A 23,068-nucleotide genomic window follows, 5' to 3' on the forward strand; every position below is an offset into this window, starting at 1 on the left:
AGTTAAGTAAGGAAAGAGAAACCAAATGAGCTTTTAAAGGTTTAAACTTCTTATATGTCTATTACTCAAAGAAAAATAAATTATTTCTTAAGTAGGGGGGAAAAACACTAAAAACAAGAAATACTTCATTAACGTTCAGTCTTTAGAATAAATTTTAAAACAGTCCAAGGAATCTATCTCTTAAGCAAAACATGAGAGCCTAAACCAAAACCTGAAAATCACAGAAAATAAATAAAATGTCCTTATAAACTGTTTTCAAAAAAGTAAATTAAACTTTTTGAGTATTTATCAGGAGCCAAACATGTAATAAATATTTTCTCATTTAATCCTTTATGAGGTAGGAGGTATTATCCATTATTTCCATTTCATAAGCAAGAAAGTTGAGGCTTAGGGAAGCCGTATAACTTGATGGAAATCACACAGCAAGACAAATGGCAAAACCAAAATTCAAATGAGCTCTGTTTGATCCTAAGCACACTCTCTACTTCTTTCATAAGTTTGGACTTCTAAAGATAACATTTAAGCTGGGCTAAAACGAAGATCATGGCTGAATATCCAAGGTCCAAGCCATCCATCCATCCATCCTCCCATCTATCCATCCACCTGCCTGCCATACATCTGGACTGAACAGTAAGGTATCATCCATTTACTGCATTAGAATGTTTGTACTTAGGATTTTCTCCAATAGCTTAAAAGCAAAAGTCATAGTCCCTTTAAATACGTAAATTAAAATGATTAGTAATATCTTGATTGTGAATTAGATGTTGCCTTAGAGGACAGCTTCTTTTTTTAGTAGTGATTGTGTATATGGAAATCAGTAGGAAACAGGGATCTTAGTCCTGAACAACCACCTCCAGGTGAACATCTAAGGAATTCACCAATTCCTTAAAGTGAGCTACATAAGTCATAAAATAATGTTAGCAGAAGAGTAAGAATGCATCGCCAATTCCTCCCTTTCTGTTTTCTGAAGGAAGCCCACACATGCTCTCTGTACATCCCAATGTCTGACCACTTTGCTCTGGCGAAGAGACTCACAGCACCATGGTCACACTGGACTATTCCCCTGAGATTCACAATATTGGGCTGATCAGAGAAAAGAAAAGGACTCAGGTTGAATTCAGGTCTGAAGTGGGCCATGAGATGAGAAAGGACTATCTGAACAGGGAGACAGCCCTGTCACAAAACTTAGCTACAACCAATCACCCCTATCCTGACTCAACGGAATGCCTTTTAGGGGACGGGATTTCCACAGGTGCCTAAACCATCACCCGCTGTCAATTTCTCACCACTTGAGGGCCTCCTCATCTTCTGCTCTCCCTCCTCAAGATTAATATACCATGTTCTTCTTCCTTATCCTCTTGACCTTCTCCTTCCCTTTCTCATTCTTTCCTGCTCACCAGGAGAAACGGGGTAAAGTTACTGGAAGTGGGGTCCACCTGGGCCCAGTATGCGCTAGAGGAAGGCAAGCAGGTAAGGAGGGCATCTTCGAAGGTGTCTGTCCAGCATGGGGATTCAGCAAGAGAGGTAAGGAAAACTACCAGACAGAGGGCCATGAAGCACTAGGTCACACATCCTTGCACACCCCTGGCAAGGTGAGCAAGTTTAACTATGGAGGAGTGGACCAGCATGGGGGGAATGGCTCCAAAGGATGCACCAGAATGGGGGTTTAATTCTAAATAAGGATTATTGAAGACATCACCTGGGAGGGTGGCTTGAAATGAGGACTCAGTGCCCAAATGGGATAAGGAGGGTAGCTCAGATTGGGCAGCTTAGCGTAGAGCACCGAAGCCCATTTAGGGCAACAAAGGTGTCTATAGAAGGCTAGCATGGTGTGAGGTGTCAGACCAAAAGAGCTTGAGAATGGCATCAAATGGGGGAGGTAGCCCAGGATGTTAGAGCTTGAGCGGGATAAGGAGAGAAGGGTACCTTGCTGAGAAGAGTCAGTGACAAGAAGGAGAGAATGGTCAAATGGGGGAGTTGATCAACCACCCAAATATAGGAAAGATAACAAGAATCAAGTATGTCATTGGCAAACATCAGAATTCAAATACATAAATAAAGGGAGAAAACTGGATTGAATCCTGTGGGATTGAAGTGGAATTGGAGGTGTCACTATGAATCCATGGATTTCAATATATAGAGAAAACAGATATAAATATAAAAAATAGTGATGGAAAGTGTGTGGAGATCTGCATTTATACACCTGTATGTAAACACATACGTATAAACATACAAACATATATATATATATAATTATATATTCACATAGCTCTGTCCATTGAGAGGGTCTGGGAGCAATGGCATGCTAACAATAATGAATACACTTAGCCCCACCACTCTACAAGAGAAAGAACCCAAGCTCTTTGAAGAAAAACTGATTCAGTGTTTGGGGCAGGGAAAATACAAGATAAGCCTGAAACATCTTCTCTCAGAAAGAAAGTAAGTGCTCAGAGAAAAAAAGAGGTATATCAAAAGAACACTGACTTAGGGACTCCCAATTTAGTAAACTAAGCCCTCAATCTTGAGGCTTGCCCTTATGAAATTTATTTCTGTAATGGCAAAGCTAAGTCATCCTATAATTATGCTGGGGTCAACCCCAGTAAACCTCTTTGGTTGCTCAGATGTGGCCTCTTTCTCTAAACCGAAGTCTGCAAATAAACTTACTACCCTCACCCCTACATGGGACATGACTTCCAGGGGTTTAAGTTTCCCTGGCCAAATGGGACATAACTCTTAGGGATGAGCCTGGCCCTGGCACCATGGAATTAACATGCTTTCTTGACCAAAAGGAGGAAAAACTGAAACAAAACAAAGTTTCAGTGTCTAAGAGATTTCAAATAGAGTTGAGAAGTCATTCTGGAGGTTACTCTTATGCAAGCTTCAGCCAGATATTGCAAATCACATTGGTACACCAAGCCCCAATCAACAGTATTCCTGAAAACACTAAAGAGTACTGAGGGCTCTATTTAAGACTCTATAAAAGTTCTACGCATTATGTTTATTTTTTCAAAAATTTAAAATATTCAGATTATCCCTGTCCCAGATAAGATCTGAAATCCAGAGGTACCGGTCTCTTCAAGAGCATTAACCAGTTACATTCCTCTATCCCATAATGTTGACTCCCCTTTTCAGCATGAAGAAGTTAGAATGGTCATTGCCTAAATACCTCTGAAGATTGAAAGACAGATCAAATGTGAAGGAGGAATTCTAACAGAGAAGTTAGTATTTAACAAATGGTTATCACTACTGAATCATTATAAAGATATTTCTTTTTAGTTTCTAAAGTATTAGAATGGCTAGAATAACCCAAATAACCTGAAATTGCTGAACTGTAATCCAGTAGCCTTGATCTCGGAAAATGACTGTATAGCTTTTATCTTATGCCCATGCGATTATAAAAATCTTGTGATTAATAAATATCCCTTTTATCTAGTCTATGGTTAGATGAGTAATACAATAAAGACGTGCGTGGAGAAAAATGTAGAAGATAGGATATCTAGAGAGAGATAAAAGCTAGAGAAGGGAGAATGGTTACCTAATATGTACAGAATTATTAAGTTGAACTTAAATGCTTGGGAATGAATAGAGGAGATGGTAGCTCATTCTTGGGATTGTAAAGAAATAGTAACAGGTGAATTTGATTGGTAATGGTTGTTTAAAGTCATGTATGTAAATAAGTTCTTCCATAAACCACTACAGATGTAAAAAAATAATAATAAAGGGCTTATGGGAAAAACATAGCTACTGCTAACTATGGACTATAGGTAACAGTAATATTTTAATATTCTTTCATCAACAGTAACAAATGTACTACACCAGTACTATAAGTCAACAACACAGGGGAATAAGGTGTAGAGGGAGATTTGGGGTTTTTAAATTCTTGTTTCTGTCCTGGAGTAATGAAAATGTTCTAAAATCAATCATGAGGACGCATGCACAACTATGAGATGCTACTGTGGGCCAGTAACTGTATACCTGGGATGGCTAGTGTGGTGTGTGAGTATACTTCAATAAAATTTAAAAAAAAAAAGAATACTGAAATCACCTTGAAGTGGCTCCCACTAGTCAAACTGGAGACAATTTGAGCATCAAAACAATGACAGAAATGGATTTCAGCCCCTTCAATATAATAAGCAGCTATTCTACCATATTGATTGATGAAATAAATAGAAAGTTTGGTGAAAAACAGGATATTTACATTTTCAAATGATCTCCCTGTGAATTCCTATTATTTTCCAAAGGAAAAAAGAACTTTACAGTGAAGAAATCTGGCAGACACCACCTTAATCAAGAGAACAAAGTTATCATCAGAAATGGCACAATCAAAATCACACGCCATCTGAGAAGACGCAATGAGAAGAACTCAACATCCTTCTGTGATGCATAACCCACATCTAATCATGAGGAAATACCAGGCAAACTCAAAACGAGGGCTACTTTGCAAAATAACTGACTCATGTCTTCAAACATAGCAAGGTTATGAAAGTACAGGAAAGGCCAAGGAAGAGTTACAAATTGACTAAAGAGATAGGATAAATAAACGCAACATGTGATTCTAAACTGGATCCTCTGCCTGTAAAGCGCATCACTGGGATAACTGGGCAACCCTGATGGGGTCTGCAGAGTGGATGGCAGTAACTCCTGCTTCTTGTGGTTGTGCTGTGGTTGTGGAGGACCACGTTTGTGTTTGTAAGAAATACACATTATTTCTGGGTGATGAGTAAGACCTGCTACTTACTCTCAGATAATTCAGGAAAAGAAACTTCTTTGTACTGTATTTGCAAAAAAACAACACTTTCACTAAGAGACCACAAGGAAAGGAGACAGTCATTTAAAACAAGCATGTCAGCAAATAAGCCCACAGTCCAAATATTTGACATGAAACAGTTTAAGATCAAAAGAGCATCAAAAGTGCTCCTAAAGTAGCCACCTTAATCTCAGTACCAAAGGTAGTTATATTGAACAAAAATTCAAATATGCTTTAAAAGAGCAAAGTCCATCACTGAAGAGTAGTTTTTTAGTTAAATTCCAAAATGGAAAAACATCTGGTCTCAGGCTAACAATGAGCAAGACGGAAGGAGGGAAGCTGGGCTGCTTTCCTTGGGCAGGAAATGATGCCGGCAGCACCCGTCCCTCTCTGCCCCTCAGAGATGCCGGCCCAGCCTGAAGGCTTCACAAACACCTCCTCTGGAACCAAGGACGGCTCAGTGACACCTCTGGCCAGACCAAGCTAATGATGCCGGTCCCCAGCCCCGTTTCCCACATATGGGAGAGAGACTCAGTGCAGCCTTGAAGGCGGTCAGTCCTCTACAGGGCACCATGGGATCAGAGTCATCTGAAGACTTCTCGGGAAAGCCCTTAACGAGGAAGTAAAGAATTCAACATGACCCAGAAAGACTGTCTTTACAACGTAGGCTTAATGGATGTAGGCTCTAGCCCTGTCTTTGTGCTTTACAGTTTATTCAGTGATGTTCTCTATGGACTGACTCCAGGGGAGAACAAGGGAGCTTCTCTCTCCTTCCCTCTGGTGAGAGCCTCAACCCAGAAGCCCCGTTCACCCAGAAGCAGCAGGGTGCCAAATGGCTAGAGTTCAAAGCCCACCTATAAACCAGTAGCAAGATAAAATCAATTATCTGAAAACAATATGCCCAGAAAAACTATTTTTCACAGCATTGTATATTTGGTAATTTGCATGTGGGTGGTTCAATTACTGAAGTGTCCCCCCAAAGAGTTAATCACTTTGAAAGACTCACCCCCTGATTATCATCCACCGACAGCTTTACAGCTTGGTAAACTGCATCTTTGGGTTTAAAGTACACAAATGCCTAAATATTGAACTATCTAGAAGATCAAAAATTGAATCAAGTAAAACGGATTTGATTTTTCTTTCCTGTTTATATCCATTCTGAGGTAAGGAATTACCTTGGTGGGAATGAACAGCTATCTCAAAAAGTTCAGAAAATGCAAACATTAATTCCACTGACACATATTTATTTTGCAAAAAGTACTCCTGTCATTACACCCAGGAAGTGAACTAGTAAAAGACTCCAGGGATAATGTTCAAAGGGCCAGCTTCACAACTTTTCAAATCACTTAATGAGCCCTAACTCCCAGTGTCGAAACTACTCTCTGAAAGTAAGTTAAGCACTTTTGGAAGCTATGCTCATTTTTCTTCAGGCCATTTAGCTAATTAATACTTCAGAGCTTCAGTAAATTATTACTTCAGTATACTAAATAATAGATCCTACTGGCCTGATGGGACTTGATAATATACCTTTTTAAATAATGCTTAACTTCATGGGAGAGCATGGAATATTATGTAACTGAGTTTTTTATAAAACCAAGTGCCCTAGGTTATGCTGAGAGAAAATGAGTAGAGAGAAAAATACAAAACAAGGAAAGTAGAGCAGCTAAGGAGGTTTTGAAGGAGACAGCTATTTGGGGACAACAGAAGTAAGTCTCCAGACTGCACACGCCCTGGGGCTGCAGCAAGGCTTGGGGTGGAGAGGTGACAGGGAAGGCCCAGCAATGGGAGGATATGAAAAGTATCTGAGATGTATCTATGCTGGAGGCAGGAGAGTATAAAAAATCTACTGCAACAACTGAAAAGTGAGTAGGGGCTAACCAGAGCCAGGAAGACATTATTTGAGAGATCAAGAAGGACAAGTTGTTTGGCTGGGCCAGGGTAAATGAGATGCAGTGGGAAGCGTATCTCAGGATGCTAGAAGGATTATGGGCCAATGGTAGAGTCCTTCACTGAGAAAAGGAATAAAGATGAAGTGGACTGTATGTCAGGTAATACAGATGAGGGCACAGTTAACATCTAAGTGAAGTCTAGAGAGTAAGAGAAATCACAGGGAAGGTCCCTTTGATTTGGGTTGGCCCTGGTTCATTCAATCAACAAACTTTTAAGGACTACCTGAGAGGCCCTGGGGAGCAAAGCAAGAATACACTGAAGGGAGTATGTAGATGCCAGAAGGCAGAGACATGAGGAGTCGGGGGCAGATTGGGGCACAAACACTGGCATTTCCAAGAAACTCAGATGCTTTTGATGACTTCTGGTTCTAAAAGAAAGGAATAAGAGGCTACTCAGTAAAAGAAAACCACAAGCAATGTTAAATGCAAAGCAATATTCTGGACTATATCTTGGAACAGAAAAGGGATATTAATAGAAAAGTAGGTGAAATCCAAATATATTCTATAGTTTGGTTAATGGTGATATATCAATATTAATTTCTTAGTTCTGGCAAATGTTCCATGGTCATATAAAGTGCCAATGTTAGGAGAAACTGGGAAAAAGGTAGACTGAGACTCTGCACTACCTGTGCAAATTTTCTCTAAATCTAACATTATTCCAAGATTAAAAGTTTATTTAAAAAAACAGAGAAATCTAAGAGCATATATTACAACAATAACCTCTGTTTCAGTTTGCTAAAGCTGCTGGAATGTAATATACCAGAAATGGATTGGCTTTTACAATGGGAATTTGTTAATTTAAAAACTTACAGTGCTTAGATCATAAAAATGTCAAATTAAGACATCAAGAGGAAGATACCTTCTCTGAAGAAAGGTTTCTGGGTTCCTCTGACATTTAAGAAAGCATATAGCCAACATCTGCTGGTGCTTCTCTCCTGGGTTCTAGTTTCAAAGGCTCTCTCAGCTTCTGTGGGTCCTTCTCACTTCTTTCAGGATATCTCCTAAGCTTACTTTCTCTCTCTGTTTCCATCTTTTATCCTCTCTTAAAGGGCTCCAGTAAAGGATTAAGACACACTTGAATTGGGTGGGTCACATCTCAACTGAAACAACCTAACCAAAAAGTCCTACCACAATAGGTCTGTGGTCTTTTCTGAGGTACATAACAGCACCAAACTACCCCACTCCATCCTCTGGCCCCACAAGAGACATATTCTTTCCATATGCAAAATACATCCATTCCATCATGATATCACAAAAGCCTTAAATCATTTCAATAACAATGTTAAGTACAAAGTCTTATCAAAACCTGTTACAGGCATGATCTACTCTAAGGCAAAATTATTCTCTGGCTATGGAACTGTGAAAGTTAAAACAAATCATTTGCTTCCAATATACAAAGGAGGGACAGTCAGGATAAACACTCCCATTGCCATAGGAAGAAACTGGAAGGAAAAGAGGGATCAAAGGTCTTGAACAGTTCCAAAAACCTGCAGGGTCTAATTCATTAGATTCCCAGGTCTGAAAGTCATCCATAGAATGACATTTTATCCTCGGGATTTGGGAGAGTAGCAGTCCCACCCTTTCCAAGGGGTTGCACAGCAGCCCTGCACTCTCCAAACACTAGAGTGAGGGCTCTAATATATCCAAGCCCTGGGGAAACCACCATGTTTTTGGCCCCACCATCCTCAAACATCTGAGTGGCACTTGGACTCCTGGCCATCTATGGGGCACATGCTCAATCCCCTCAGAACAGTGGGGCAGTGGCCAGGCTCTCCCCAAGCCCCAGGGAACGTGCTCCACCCTCTCTGAAGCCTGGGGCAGTAACACCCTTCCTGAATAAAGGGGCAGCCAAACTCCCCTCGATTCTTCGAGCAGCTGGGAGCCCTGGGGTAGTAAACTCTTTATGAACAATGGTGAGGAAGGCCTGCCTCCTGAAAACTCCAGGGAAAAAAGTCACCCTCTCGGTGGGCATGACTGAGTCTGCTCTCCTGGACCAAGGTTTCTTGACTCTAGACCTCAGCTTCCATCATTTTGCTTTTGAAGTAATTTTTCCTTCAATCTGTCCTGTTTCTGTCCCTTTTACTCCAGGCTGTCAATAGTTTTGTTTATACAGATCTGACAACAAACTTGTCAATTTAGCAGGCAGCACACAGGGGTCCCAACCATCAGATGGATGGTAGGACTTTCCACATATCCTTTCTGCATAACTCCATCTCCACGCCTGGCTTGCACTGAAATGGCTGACTGGTTCCATGTTTGGTTAAATCTTCACATGGGGTTATATTTTCTGGGGATTCGCTTTCCAGAAACTTAGAATTTTCCAAACCATCAATTTCTTGATTCTTTGTCCCCAAGAGTTCGACTCTCAGCTTATTCCTTTCCTCTCACATTTTACTATAAGCTGCAAGAAGCCTGGCCACACTTTCCACATTTAATTTGGAAATCTCTTCAGCTTTAACACAGCTCATTGCTTTCACATTCTCCCTTTCACGCAATACCAGCACTCAATTTTACTGAATTCTCTGCCAGTTTAAAACAAGGATTGCCTTCCTTCCAGTTGGCAATAACACATTCATCATTTCTTTCTAAGGCCTCAACAGAAGTACCTTTAGCATCCATATTTCTATCAACAGTCTCTTCAAAGCAATATACATCTTTTCTATCAAACATCTCACAATTCTTACAGAATCGTTCCCTTATCTATTTATAAAGCCACTGCAGCATTTTGGTATTTGCAAATCGCAGCACTCCACTTCTCTAGTACCAAAGTATGTTTTGGTTTGCTAAAACTTCCAGAATACAATATATCAAAAATGAAATGGCTTTTGCAAATTGGGCTTATTAGTTTATAAATTTACAGTTCTAAGACCATGAAAATGTCCAAATTAAAGGATCAAGAGGAAGATACTTTCTCCAAGGGAAGGTTGCTGGAATCTGGGGTTCCTCTACCACATGAGAAGGCACATGGCAATGTTTGCTGGGCCTTCTCTTATGGGTTCTGGTTTCAATAGCTCTCTCAGCTCCCTTGGGTTCTTCTGGTTTCTCCTGGGGCATAGCAGGGTATCAGAGTGGCAGTCTTCCTCCAACCCACCAGCAAGGGGTATTAGGATTTTAAAAATTCTTGTTCATTTGATAGGTTAAAAACTGCCATTACTATTTTTACATTTGTATTTCTTTGCTCTCTAGTGAGACTGAATATTTTAATATATTATTATTAGCCACTTTTATTTCCTCTTCCACAAATTATCTGTTTCTTGCCCTTTGCCTCCTTTTGCACTGAGATCTTAGTGTACTCGATCATCTTCTCTAATTGCTTTACATCTTATGGGCCCTTTGTCAGTTGTAATTGTGGCAAGTATTCACTGGTTTGTTATTTCCTTTTTAATTTTGTTTATTATAATATTCTTTTGTATACAAAACTGAATTAGAATGTGCACAAATATAATTTTCCTTTATAAATTCTTCTACTCTTGTGTTTACAAAGTCCTCACCATTCCACCAGCCACTCAAGCAAATATTAGTATTAGTTAAGAAGAGCACTTACAAATTTATAAGAGGAAAAGGCAAATCATTTGTCCAACTAAAGAAATCAGTTGTTTTTATTTTGGTGACTTCAAAAATGCAAGCTTACTAGTTGTCAATGAGAGGGAGGGGTAAGGGGTATGGTATGTATGAGTTTTTTCTTTTTTATTTCTTTTGCTGAAGTGATGCAAATTATCATGGTGATGAATGCACTACTATGTGATGATATTGTGAGCCACTGATTGCACACCATGTATAGAATGCTCGCATGTCAGGAATGTTGGTATGTTTGTTAAGGTTTGACAATAAATATAAATAAATAATGGGGGGATAAGGAGTGGAAAAATATTGGGTAGACTGCAATACTAGTGGTTAATGGGCGGGTAAAGGGTATGGGATATATGGTTTATTTTCTTTTTTCTTTTTATTTCTTTTTCTTGGAGTGATGCTAATGTTCTAAAAATAATCATGGGGATGAATACATAACTATGGGATGATACTGTGAGCCAATGATTGTACACCAAGCATGGACTGTATGTGTGCAAAGATCCCTCAATTAAAAATTTTTTTTTTAAATGCAAATTTATAGGTCTGGAATTGTACTCTGATTGACAACACTGATTCTATCACTTAATCTCGGGATTTAACTGAGGGAAAAACTAGCTCAGCCCAGACCCAAGGACACAGAAAGCTATGTTAGATACAACTGACATTTTAAATTTTAGTAGTTTGTCTTCCTATCCCACTTTTTGCAAGATTCCAGTTTTCTCTACCTTGGTCTTAATAATCATAAAGAAGGGAGAACAATGAAGTAGAAAGAACATAATTCTTAGAACTTGTTAGATGTGGGCTGGAATCCTAGATTTACCGTTAATTACTTACATGTACCCTAAATAAGTCAAATGCCCCCTCTGAGCTTCAACTTCTGTAACATAAAGTTAAATAGTCTCTTTTACAAGGTTATTGTAATGTTTAAAGGACCAGGTCATTTAAATAAGTGGGAAGCACGTAAGAAGGTTAGTGGCACTGACTGGACATCCAATAAATTATTTTTAAATGATTTCCTGCTTGTTATATAATCAATATTAATAACTAAATATTTATTTTTAACACAAGTTTTCTATTCACATATATTTATAGGTGTACACGCAGTTTGGGGTTTTTATTGTTATTTTACAATAAGAGTATGATCAAATCTTTTTTGTTTTGCAAGCAGCCTAAAGAAAAAACAGTTATTTCCACAAACTATAGTGGGAAAACCCCTATGATAACACTAAGATAATAGACAATTCGGGGAATAGTTTCCTGTAACCTACTAAAAATGTTAAAAACATAAATAATTTGAAAAGGCGCTAAGATAATGCAATCTGCATTTCAATGAGCAGCGTACACTATCCTATATACACAAACCAGATCTCACCCTTTCTCTAAATATTTAGTTATGTTCTACTGTTGGGAAAACAAGAACAATAACAATTCCAGAGTAGGGGAATAACAAACGATAGCATAAAATTTTTGAGACTGAGCCATAAACTATAAAATAAGACTTACAAAGGAAGAAAAACAGCCAAAAGCTCTATTTAAGATAAGCATGTACACAAACTACTTAAGACTGGAAAACTATTTAAGATAAACATATCCTCAGACATACTTAAATTATCATACTAAATTGCTAGAGAATCTTAGTTTTGGAGACTGGACATTTAAAACTGTTGGTATAAGTCTGCCTTTCTTTTTCAGGAATAAATGCTTCAACTATGGAATAAGTGAAACTAAAGCAATTTACATACATTAGTGTGGAAATATAGCTGCAGAGAAACATCATCATCATAAATCACAACTACTGTTTGAGAAGAAAAGTTGCTCAAAAAAAGAAAAACCTGCTGTTAGCACCAGGTAGAGCCCAAATTTATTTCTAAAATTCCACTGTTGCATAACTGAAATGTGTCTCAAACGAAGCTGAACATCAAGTTACATAATTATCAAATTACTGCATTCTACTTTACTTTTTCAGCAGAAAACACGATGGATGAATCTGGATGGCAGCAAAAGAAAAAAAGAAACTTATAGCAGCATATTTTGCTTAGAATAGAGAACAACTTTTCCTTTATCTTAAAAATCATTTGAGTATCACAAATTTTCCACATTGTATTCCAAGACTAAGCAATATAAAATGGTCCTTTAAATCAATTCTTGTTTGTCTTTTTTTTTAAAAGGTATTTTCAGTAGTTTATCCTATTTTTAAAGAATTGCTTGCTCAACTAATATTGAAGGAATTTTAAAAGTGTATTAGAGGAGAGCTATCAAATGTACATTCTTCCTTCCCGCTGATAATAATACAAATGGGGGTGGGCCTTCAACTATACTCCACAGAAAATTTAACAGCCATCTGCTTGAGCAACAATAATCACAAAATATATGGAATATATACTCCAAGGAAATAGCATCTTCATTTGTTTATTTCAATTTAAAACATCAGAGAATTAGTTGAATGTTTAAAAGCTGTTACCTAAAGCTTATTGTTGTAGTAACAATAATAATGGATACTAATTTTAAAGCAAATGTACATTTTCCTCTAGAACATTACTCTAATAAAAAATCAAGAACGGAATCATTAAATTAAACCAACTTGGAAGAAGCTTAAGCAGAGACTTATAAGTAAACTAAGTAGCACCTCACTCTCTTGTTCACAGGAAAAATTTGAAAATCAGAGGTTGTTTTACTCAAAACTTTTAAAAGGCAAATTAATGAGAAATTTGGGCTTTTTCTTGATATACCTATTTGAAAATCTTGGAAGACACTGAAGAAGTCTGCAGAAGAATACCCACCTACCTAAGTACTTAAGCGGTCTGCCTCACACAGTGTATAGATGGAAGATACTATTACATTTATAAAGTGATAAACCTGAAACAACCAAAGCTATCTAATAAAAATGTCACCGAGACATCCATTGTGAACTAAAACTGTAAAGGATGGGGATAATTACCCTGGTTCAAAGCAGTTGCACCATTTCTGGCCTTCTTTTCTTTGTCAGTTTGCTCCTAGAACACAGAAAACATGTATTAGACAGTATGCCCTGGTTGTGCTGGAAACACTGAAAACTACTTTTTCTGTTTGCAAGAAGTAAGGCCATGAAAAGCACTGTCCCTGGAGGGGCCAAACAAGGCCCCCATGACCTGAGCCCCATGACAGCACACAGTGATTCATTAGAATGCAGAAGACACATTTTTTACTGTCTTTATTTTCTGTGGGCTAAAATACATAGGAAGTAAACTTCCCATGATAGTAAATATTGAAGCCGATGCCAGTACCCTCCCGAGCTGGGTCAGAGGACGAAGATCAGCGAGAGGCAGGCTGAGGACCCAAGTGTGCTCCAAATCACAGAGTCACCTCCCACCTGCCTCTGTCTTTGCTTCCAGCCCACTGGGGTCTCCTAGGACTAGAAGGGCTCAGGTAAGATATGTGTATAAATTCAACCAAACTGACCATCGGAGAACAGACAAATTACTTCAAAGACTCCTGTAAACAAAATGCAGGTGGAATGGCAAGCAGTTCAAGCACAAACAACAAACAAGGTGATGGCAGAGGTTTCTTCTCTTCATAGGGCAAGCTGCTCATCAGGCACTCTTACCGCAAGGCAAGTCAAGATGACCATTTAACAAAGACTAAAAAAGGAACTTTTCAAAAAAGAAAGACATACAGTAGGAAAAAGCATTTTGAAAATGGGTGTCCAGATATGTCTTTACATAATTTTGTGGCCACAATGTATGTTATCTATAAATATGCATAATGACAGCATACTTAAAGAACTAGGGAATTTTTTTTTTCTAACCTGCTTAAAAATTTTTCGAGTGAAGGGTTTCAGGGTTTCACTCATTTTCAGAAATACAAATGCACAATAATTTTGATTAGTTTCCAAGAACAACTAATTGCCATAAGAAAAGATACAAATGCAACCTCTGCATAATTGATGGATGACGCTGAAAAATGAGCATCATGATTTAGTAAGTGGGGCCAACAAATCATTTCTTCACATCGTTGTTCTTATACATCATTGGGGTGCACCTTTTAAAGCTATGATTAGGCTGACTGATCAGATCAGTTTGCCAAGGCTGACATGGTTTTAGCACAGAAAAGACTCATATTTGGGAAACCCCTCAGTCCTAGGCAGGCCAAGAAAACCAACCACTAGAACCAAACTTGAAAAAAAAAAAGACTTCAGGTTATGGTATTACAGAGTTTTAAAACAAATTTTTAAAAAAGAATCATGCATATTAATATTCTAATGAGAGCAAAATGGTTTTTAACTGTTAAGAAAGTAAACTGCCATATATTAAAAATAAAATTTTAAAAATTGATTTCATTTTAATAAAAAATACTTTTTAAATTTTTAGTTTTTGTTTTATGGCATAGAAGACAATTTTTATCATATCATTTTCAAATAGAAAAATACCCATACATTAGTGCTAATTAGTGGAGTGATTATCTATTGAGTTTGAAGATAATTGCGTGAGGCTATCAATTGCTTCATAACTGTATATAATGAACTTTAACAGAATCCTTGTGATGCCTTAGCCCATTTCTTTATATAAATATAATTTATTTTTGGAATTCAGATGTTTCAAGATAAATAAATAAATACATATAAACAGTTACTAGAGTAAACATTTTCTCTCCCATTCTTCTCTCTCATTTGCTCAATTCATAATATCCTCTGATGGTTGGGTTCATGTGTCAATTCGACCAGATAACAATGCCCAGTTGTATGGTCAAGCAAGCACTGGCCTGCTTGTTACTGCAAGGACATTTCACGGATCTAAATCATCATTAAGTTAATTGCATCTACAACTGATTGTATCTACAATCAACTAAAGAGTGTGTCTTCAGCAATGAGAGATGTTTCATACAATCAGTTGAAGACTTTAAAAGACGTGATTGCTTCAGCAGTCAGAAGAGAGAATTTTCATCTCTATTTCAGCCAGCAGCTTCTCCTGGGGAATTTGTAGAAAATCTGTATCAGAGTTCCCAATTTGCAGTCTGCCCTACAGAATATGGACTCGCACAATTCCACAGTTGTGTGAGATAATTCTATAAAATTTCATAATATTTATAGATATCTCCTATAGGTTCTGTTTCCCTAGAGAACACTGACTAATACCTGCCCCCACCAGCTAATCACTGTCATTAGTTTCTAATATATCCTTGCCAAGTTTTCTTTATAAAAATACAAATAAACATGAATATATTTTTATTTTCTCATTTTTGTATGCAAAAAAAAGCACAGTTTAGTAGTTTTTCACCTCTCTTTTCACTTGACAAAAGCCCTCAGAGATCTTTGTCATATGTTAAAGAGTCTATCATTCTTTTCATAGCTGCACAGCAGCTATGCAGAATTGCAATGTCACAATTTATCTACCCGGTTGCTAATTTATGGATGTTTTTATTGTTTCCAGCCTTTTCCTACTACATGCAATGCTGCAGTGAAAACCTTGTACAGATGTCATTTTGCACAAGGACAAGGATCTACAGAATGACTTTTCAGAGGTGGAACTGCTGGGTCAAAGGAGGCTGCACTGGTCATGCTGGGAGATACTGCCAAACTGACCCCTCTTAGGACCTGCTCCAGTGTACAGCCCCAAACCCTGTGCATCCATCATCAGGCTGGTTCCCCACAGCCTTGCTAATAGGGTGCGCTTTATTTTCGGACTTTTGCCAAAATGACAAGTGAAAAAAAAAAAGTACCTCAATGTGGTTTTAATTTGCATTTATTTCATTATGAAGAGGTTGAAGATCTTTTTTGTATATCTAAAAGCCATCTGTAGTGCCTGTTTTATGAAATGTCTGGTTATATTCTCAGTCCATTTTTCTGTTCCAATGATTATTCATCATTTGGTCTTGATAAATTAGGAAGATTAATCCTTTGTCTGTGAAATGAGGTGCCAATTATTTCTTTCTTACCAGTTTTTCATTTCTCTTTTCACTTTCCTCATGGTATTTTTTAATTTTTAGATTTTTTTGTTTGCTTTAAGAAATCAAACTTTTATTTTATGCCTCCTAGATTTTGAATAATAGTTAGAAAACACTTTCTCAGTCCCAGATTATAAAAGACTTCTCCCTTGTTTGCTTCTATTATACAGATGGTTCAGTTTTTTTATTTAAATCTTTTTTATAAATCTGGAATTTGTGCTGGGGATGGTGTGAAATACGGAGACAACATTTTTGCCCAGGTGGCTATTCATTTGTTCCAATCCCATGTACTGAATAGTCGTTATTCTCCCCATAAGGCTAAAGATAAATATACTATATATTAAATTCCCATGTGCATTTTACCTTGTTTCCAACCTTTCTATTCTGTTTCTTTAATATTTCTACCATGTGCCCATACCACAGTTTCAAATACTAGAACATTTGTTTGAATATGCTTTTTAGTCCATTTAGTGTTTTACACACAGGAAGAGAGCTTGGTTTCTGTACAAGTTTTAGAGTCAGACAACTGAGGCTCAAGTCCCAGGTCCACCCTCACTAGCTGTGTGACACTGAGTACCATGGCTTAACCTCCTAGAGCCTCAATCTGGAACTTGGAAAGAACTATAACTCTTCACGGGATTGTTTTAAGGATTAGATATCTGGTGAGTCCTGTTACAGCCATATGGCACAGGTCAGACTCCCAATTCATGGTATTTTTCCAGTGCCAAAGGGCTAATAATACATCTGGAGACCTAGTAAAACTCGTTAGCCTACCTGCTTCTGTTTACCAATTGAAGAAACGTATCTCAAATGAATAACATCTCAATGGAAGAACTATGAAGGGAGAGTTAAGAAGATCCTAATTCTCGGGTGGGCCACGATGGCTCAGTGGCAATTTCTGCGCACTCTCTACCCTTTGCATGATAGGTGCTTATTGTGTGTTGAAAGGGGGTTGACTGACAAGCAAAGGCTGGGCTTTCTCTGCATTCACCCTCTCCTTAGCTAGGTTCTAACACTGCATGCTCAGTTGGCCTGATGCCACCCTGGGCACCCCTGTGTTCCCAGCTGAGCCACTTACTACTGCTTTCTTCCCAGAGATCCCATCTTCCCCACCACTTGTCTCACCTACACCTCTACATGATCAAGGCCACGCTCAGCTTTGGAAACAGGATGACTAGAGAATCTACACCTTCATCCACCAATGTTCAAATGTGCAGAACCAAGTCCGACTTCTGGATGTCCTATAAGCTCCTAAAACAGTATACCCAAAGGCGAATTCATCACTTTATACTGGGAAGCCTCTTCTTAACCCACTTGCATATGTTCACTGAACACGCCCAGCAGCTTCTTGTGTTCACCCTCAGTGATGCTGCCCCCTCTGCCGTCGTGTCCTGCTACTACTTCTTTTACCAGCTAACCTCCTGAAGTAGGCAGAATCCTAAGATGACTCCCAATGAGACATACTCTTGAACAACCGCCTCTGGTGAGTGCAGGTGGAACCAAAGACTTGTTTCTTGACAACAGAATATAGCAAAGGTGGTAGGATGGTCACTTTCTTGTTTGTGTTTTGACACATAAGATTCACTGTAGCTGAATGGAGAGAGATTGTCCCGCTGGCTTTGAGGAAGTGAGCAGCTGCACTGTAACGGGCCTGCAAGAGGACTCTGAGGGGCCCCATGGCTGGGAAGTGTGGGCAGCCCTGAGGAGCAGTCCCTGCCTGACAGTCAGCAAGGCACCAGAACCTCGGTCCTGCATGCACAGGGAACTGAGTTCTGCCAGCAACTACGTGAGCCTGGGAAAGGACGCCAAGGGAGGGAGCCAAGCGAGGCCAGTACCATCATTTCAGCCTGTGAAACCAGAGCAGAGAGCCCAGGTGAGCTTTCCCTGGACTTCTGATCTCTGTCAGCTGTGAGCTGAGAATAAATGGGTGTTTCATGCCACTAAGTTTGTGTGGTCATTTGTTTTGCAGCAATAGAAATCACTGAATCCCCTCCTTCTTATCCTGTTGAATCAACTGTCAACTCTAGAAGCTTCCTCTGATCCTCTTTCTCCTCCTCCTCCACTGCATTGGCCTGAGTTACCTTCGGAAGGCTGACAATATCCTAGGTTAACCTCTGTTACTGCACCTACCACACAGCACTAGCATCATCTGTTCTACTGGTCCCTCCTGCTGTAGGGAGCTTACTGAAGGGAGTTAGTGTCTTAACAATCTTTCATTCCTGAAAACATAGCTTAGCACTGAGTCTAGCTCAAACAATTTTTGCTAGACAAAGGCATGAATACAAGGTTTAAGAATAGTATTTTTTCGCCTGGCAGATTTCACATCCAAAGCTATCACAGATATCTGTATGCAATTAATAAGCAATATATTGACAAAATGTACTGTAACCTAGTACCCCTCAAACTGTAACATGCATACAAATTACACAAGAATCTTGTTAAAATGCACATTTTGATTCAGTAGGTCTGGGGGGGGAGCCTGAGATTACGGATTTCCAACAAGCTCCCAAGGAAACCACGGCCTGGGTCTGTGGGCGGCACCATGGGTGACAGGGCAAGGGGTGGGAGTGGGAACGACGGCACAGCAACCAGATCTACCCCTGCTCTCCTCAAAGTAGATGATGAAGTCCTGAATCTGATCTAATTGTCAATGACAACCCTGAACGCCAAGTTCATTCTTCTTTACCAACTCACATACATGAGAAATTCACATAATTCAAAACAAGTCTCTTCTCATAAATGTTCTACTGCAAAATCTGAAAGGGTAACCAGAAACAGGATTCAAGCGCTTATTACATGAGCACAACAGTTACGGAAGCATTTTTATAATCACAGTATCATTCAAAAATAATAGAAATGTATGGCATGCATGCTATCTGTCACTCAGTTAGATTAGGCTATCTCCTTCACACTCCTTCATTTGCTACTGAAATTCTGCCTAGATAGAAAAAAATCATTCTCACAGAACTGACATTACCCCTCACTTCAGAGTTAAATTATCCATGCTTCCTCAGTCCATATGTTCTTTAGATGGATAAATGCTAAATATATATATATGAAGACACACACATGTACACACAGAAGATTATGATTTTGCATTTTGGAATAAATTTACATATATGCTACACTAACCTCATCTTTTGAACAATTTTACAAATCGAGAAAAGATTTAATATCGTATGTAACAGAAGGCAAAATGTTGAATTTGGAGTTGGGTAGCCTACAGTCAAATTCCAACCCCACCCATGAAGAGCTATTTAACTTTGAAAAAAAGGACTTATATTCTCTCTACCCAATTTTGCTCATCTGTAAAGTAAAGGGCTAAGTGTTTTCCAAGGTTTCTGCTAGCTTTAATAGTCTTTAATTCTGTCTGGGCCAATTAATTATTTCATAAAGGTAATAAATATACTCTGTTTCTAATGAATAGAGGATGTACTTTAAAAACAAAAGGAAAAATTAGCACTCTCTCTTATCCTTCTAGACAGAACACTTAAGGAGCTCAATAGGAATTGAGAAAAATAAAACCATTTCTGTGATTTCTCAGGTTTCAAATTTTAGTCATAAAAACTGAAAATAAAGCTTTAGGAAAAAATAATATAGTTCTCCGAAAAAAGGGAAGATAATGGTTTAAGGAACATTTTAAAAATAAGTCTTTGCTGTGGTATGTTTCTATTCACCAACTAAAAATCCGTAATTTTGGAAGAGAGCATCACAAGATGGGAGAACAACCAAGAAAACTCAATTCCAGTTCCCTTGCACAGGTACCAGATGGACAGACGACTGATACTTTGACTACAGGTTACAGTAACGTTTTCTAATCACCCAGTGTCTACTTTTCCCTGTAGATGAATTCCAATCAAGGGAATGATATAAAGAATTTTTAACTACTGATTTGGTTTGGCAATTTCAAAACTTTACCTTGGAACCATCAGATAATGTCCCCTCCCATGCCTTCCCCATCAAGCCCTTGAGCCCTAAAAGAATTCCAAGTTCCATGCTATTTTTCTTCCATAAGAACTTGACATCTGAGCCCCCAATAGCAACACATATTGGTCTCCTCAACAGTGTTTCCAGTAGAAAGAATGGAATCCTCTTTGATAACTCTAGTAACAAATTCCTATTTGCATTTCACCTGCTGTTTTAAATTATTTGTTGCTCTGATCCAATGTGGGAAATAAGCTAAAGATAAGTGGAATTAACCCTTCACATGAAAATGTAGGAGTCAGTGGGAATTTTTCCATTGTTCTACTGGAATTCAGACACAGGGAGAAGGAAATGCTCTCATTTTATTCAAATACTTGATAACAGAGCTTGAGTCTCTGAATGAAGTTTCCCAATAGGATTTGCTAAGACTTATATAAAAAATAAAGGGAAAGCTATCTAAAATATCCTTCAAAGTATCTCCTTCTTAGAGCTCCTCTCTATATAAGGAATTCTTCTGGCTGCTGCAAATGGACATTGGTCATGAATGGGGTGGCAAAATGATAAACGATAAAGTACCGCTACAAAAATCAGAAATAAAAATAATCCTAACTAAACACTTTCTCAATATCTATTTAAGGATATTACAAAATTATTTCATCATTCTGTGCCAGAGTTTACGTCGCTGTCATTCCATCAAGCCCAGAAGACACCACATCAGGCACAATATACCCTCTGCTTTGCCACCAGAACCTCTGAGCTTAGCCACTAGACTTACTCTTGCCATTTCACAATCTCATTTCTCACCAACTCATAGACTCATTGATGGTGACAGACCCCTAAAAATCTTCTAGTTAAGACTCTTGTTCTATGGACAAGGAAACTGAGCCCCAGCCTGGTTAAGGGTCATAGAGCTAGTTAGTGGCAGAATATCAAGGATTAAAATCCAATTTTCTGACTCTCAGTTCAATCTCATCCTACAACACTGCCAAGAGCAACATCTGCTTCCGTCAAACAAGTCATCAAAATCCTGCCATACATCATGCATGCCGTGTGCACTTCCCATCCCATTTCTTTCCTCATGCTACCTCCTCGGCCAAGACTATCCCTGACTTGATCTTCAACTTCCTTCTTTCTCTCTGCTTAGAGAGCATCGAGATATTGATAGGTAAGTAAGTTGTACCCTGCCAAAATATACTTTACCAGGTTGGATTTAAAAAACATTTAGTTGTGTCCCACTATTCCATGAGTTCTCTTTATTCAGCAAGACTCTAATATCCTTTAGAGAAAAAACAATGTCTCATATTTCTATCTCCCAAAGTTCATAACTCATTAATTAGATCTAGATTTTGTCATTGTGCTCAGTGTCGTGAATAGGCATATTACATCATAAAAATGGGAACAACATTTCTCTTTAAATCTGCAGCAGCACTATGGATGCAGCACCACAAACCAAAGTCCATAAGCAAGCAGAATTTAGTAAACAAAGATGTCAGCTGTGTCAATAAAACCTGAGGAAAAGAAGCACTCTCACAGATGTTGCAAGGGAGAGAGTGTGAAGTGGGGTGGCTCCTTCGGAGGACGATGAAAGGCTTATCAAAACTTTAAATGCAGGTGGGCCACGGTGGCTCAGCAGGTAAGAATGCTTGCCTGCCATGCCCGAGGACCCGGGTTCGATTCCCGGTGCCTACCCATGTTAAAAAAAAAAAAAAAAAAAAAAAAAACTTTAAATGCATAGACCTTTTAATACAACAGTTCCATGAATAAGATTTTTACCATACTAATCAACTGCCAAAGTATACCAAGATACATGAATAAAAATATTAGTTGTAACATGAAACATAACCACAAAAATTAAAATAGCCTAAATGTTTACAATACAGCTCTGTCTAAATAAAGTACGGTACATACACAGAATGGTATACCATACACCATTAAAAAAAAAAATTAAGAAAACCTGCATCTCCAAGAAAAACATCACTAAGTGCAAAAAAAGCAAGGTACAGAAGTACAAGTAGAGTATGTGCCAGCTTGGAATGCATGTGTGTGTATGCGCGCGTGTGTGTATATGTATGTGTGCATATTTGTGTTTGTATACAAAGGATTTGAGGTTGTTTGCCTTCTTTTTCACTTGTGTTTTCTGTATAGATACACAAGAAACTGTATTTAGTGATCAGACATGTAGAAAAAAGGTCTGCGGGTATAGTGAAAAAGTATGGGGAAGATTTACTTCTTATTATAATACCTATCTATCCTATTTTATTTTTTTATCCATGTGCCTATATTTTGAGAGATATAAGTAAACGTTTTTAAAATTCTACACCATCTTTAAATATAAAGCATTAGTCTAGGAAGGTATTCACTGACAGATATCCATTAGCATCTAAAAATTATTAGATATCCAAGATACAAAATTACTTGAAAGTTTTTTCATCTATCTCAAAGCAGATGTTTAGAAAGCACCCAACCTGTTTGCATTTTAACTGGCTGATTGAAAATCTCACCTATAAACTAAGAATAGTAACATAAAAACACAAAATAAAGGAAGTTATCAATATTTCAGGCAAATCTAGCAAACTTCAAACACAATTGAACTCCTCTTTACTCCAGTGACTGTAGTCACAGATGTAAACCTGTTCACTGTATTAAACTGTTCAATCCAACTAATGAAAATAGACATTGAACTGGCAACAAGCCCCAAACTGACAGTGCAATTTGGAATTCATTCTAAATGCACATATTTTCGATTACCCCACAAGGACATCCTATAAACAAAGAGATATCCCAAAAACCTCAAATCTTACATTAGTAATATTGCCCTCTGAAACATCACTTCCTTACTATCAATCAAATAAATCTGTTTGTATAGAGATACCACTGAACACTAAGAACATTATTCAACAAATATTTTCAGAAACCCCGCAAGGCCCCGCACTAAAACAGCTCCTACCTGAGTGTTAAG

The 23,068-nt window shown here is 38.2% G+C and overlaps 1 protein-coding gene across 20 annotated transcripts in view; it reads right to left on the reverse strand.

Moving 5' to 3' along the window:
- Positions 1-23,068, reverse strand: part of L3MBTL4 (L3MBTL histone methyl-lysine binding protein 4) — a 497,842-nt gene that overhangs the window by 393,202 nt on the left and 81,572 nt on the right. For all 20 annotated transcript variants that reach the window (XR_013165276.1, XM_077135929.1, XM_077135928.1 and 17 more), the window contains one exon: positions 13,205-13,259. Coding sequence is in view for 18 of the 20 variants with exons in the window: in XM_077135929.1 (XP_076992044.1) it covers positions 13,205-13,259 (55 nt within the window). In the remaining 2 variants the exon portion in view is untranslated. The remainder of the gene's footprint in view (positions 1-13,204; positions 13,260-23,068) is intronic.

Source organism: Tamandua tetradactyla, chromosome 18 (assembly GCF_023851605.1).
Source record: "Tamandua tetradactyla isolate mTamTet1 chromosome 18, mTamTet1.pri, whole genome shotgun sequence".
In the NCBI taxonomy this organism is placed as follows: Eukaryota; Metazoa; Chordata; class Mammalia; order Pilosa; family Myrmecophagidae; genus Tamandua; species Tamandua tetradactyla.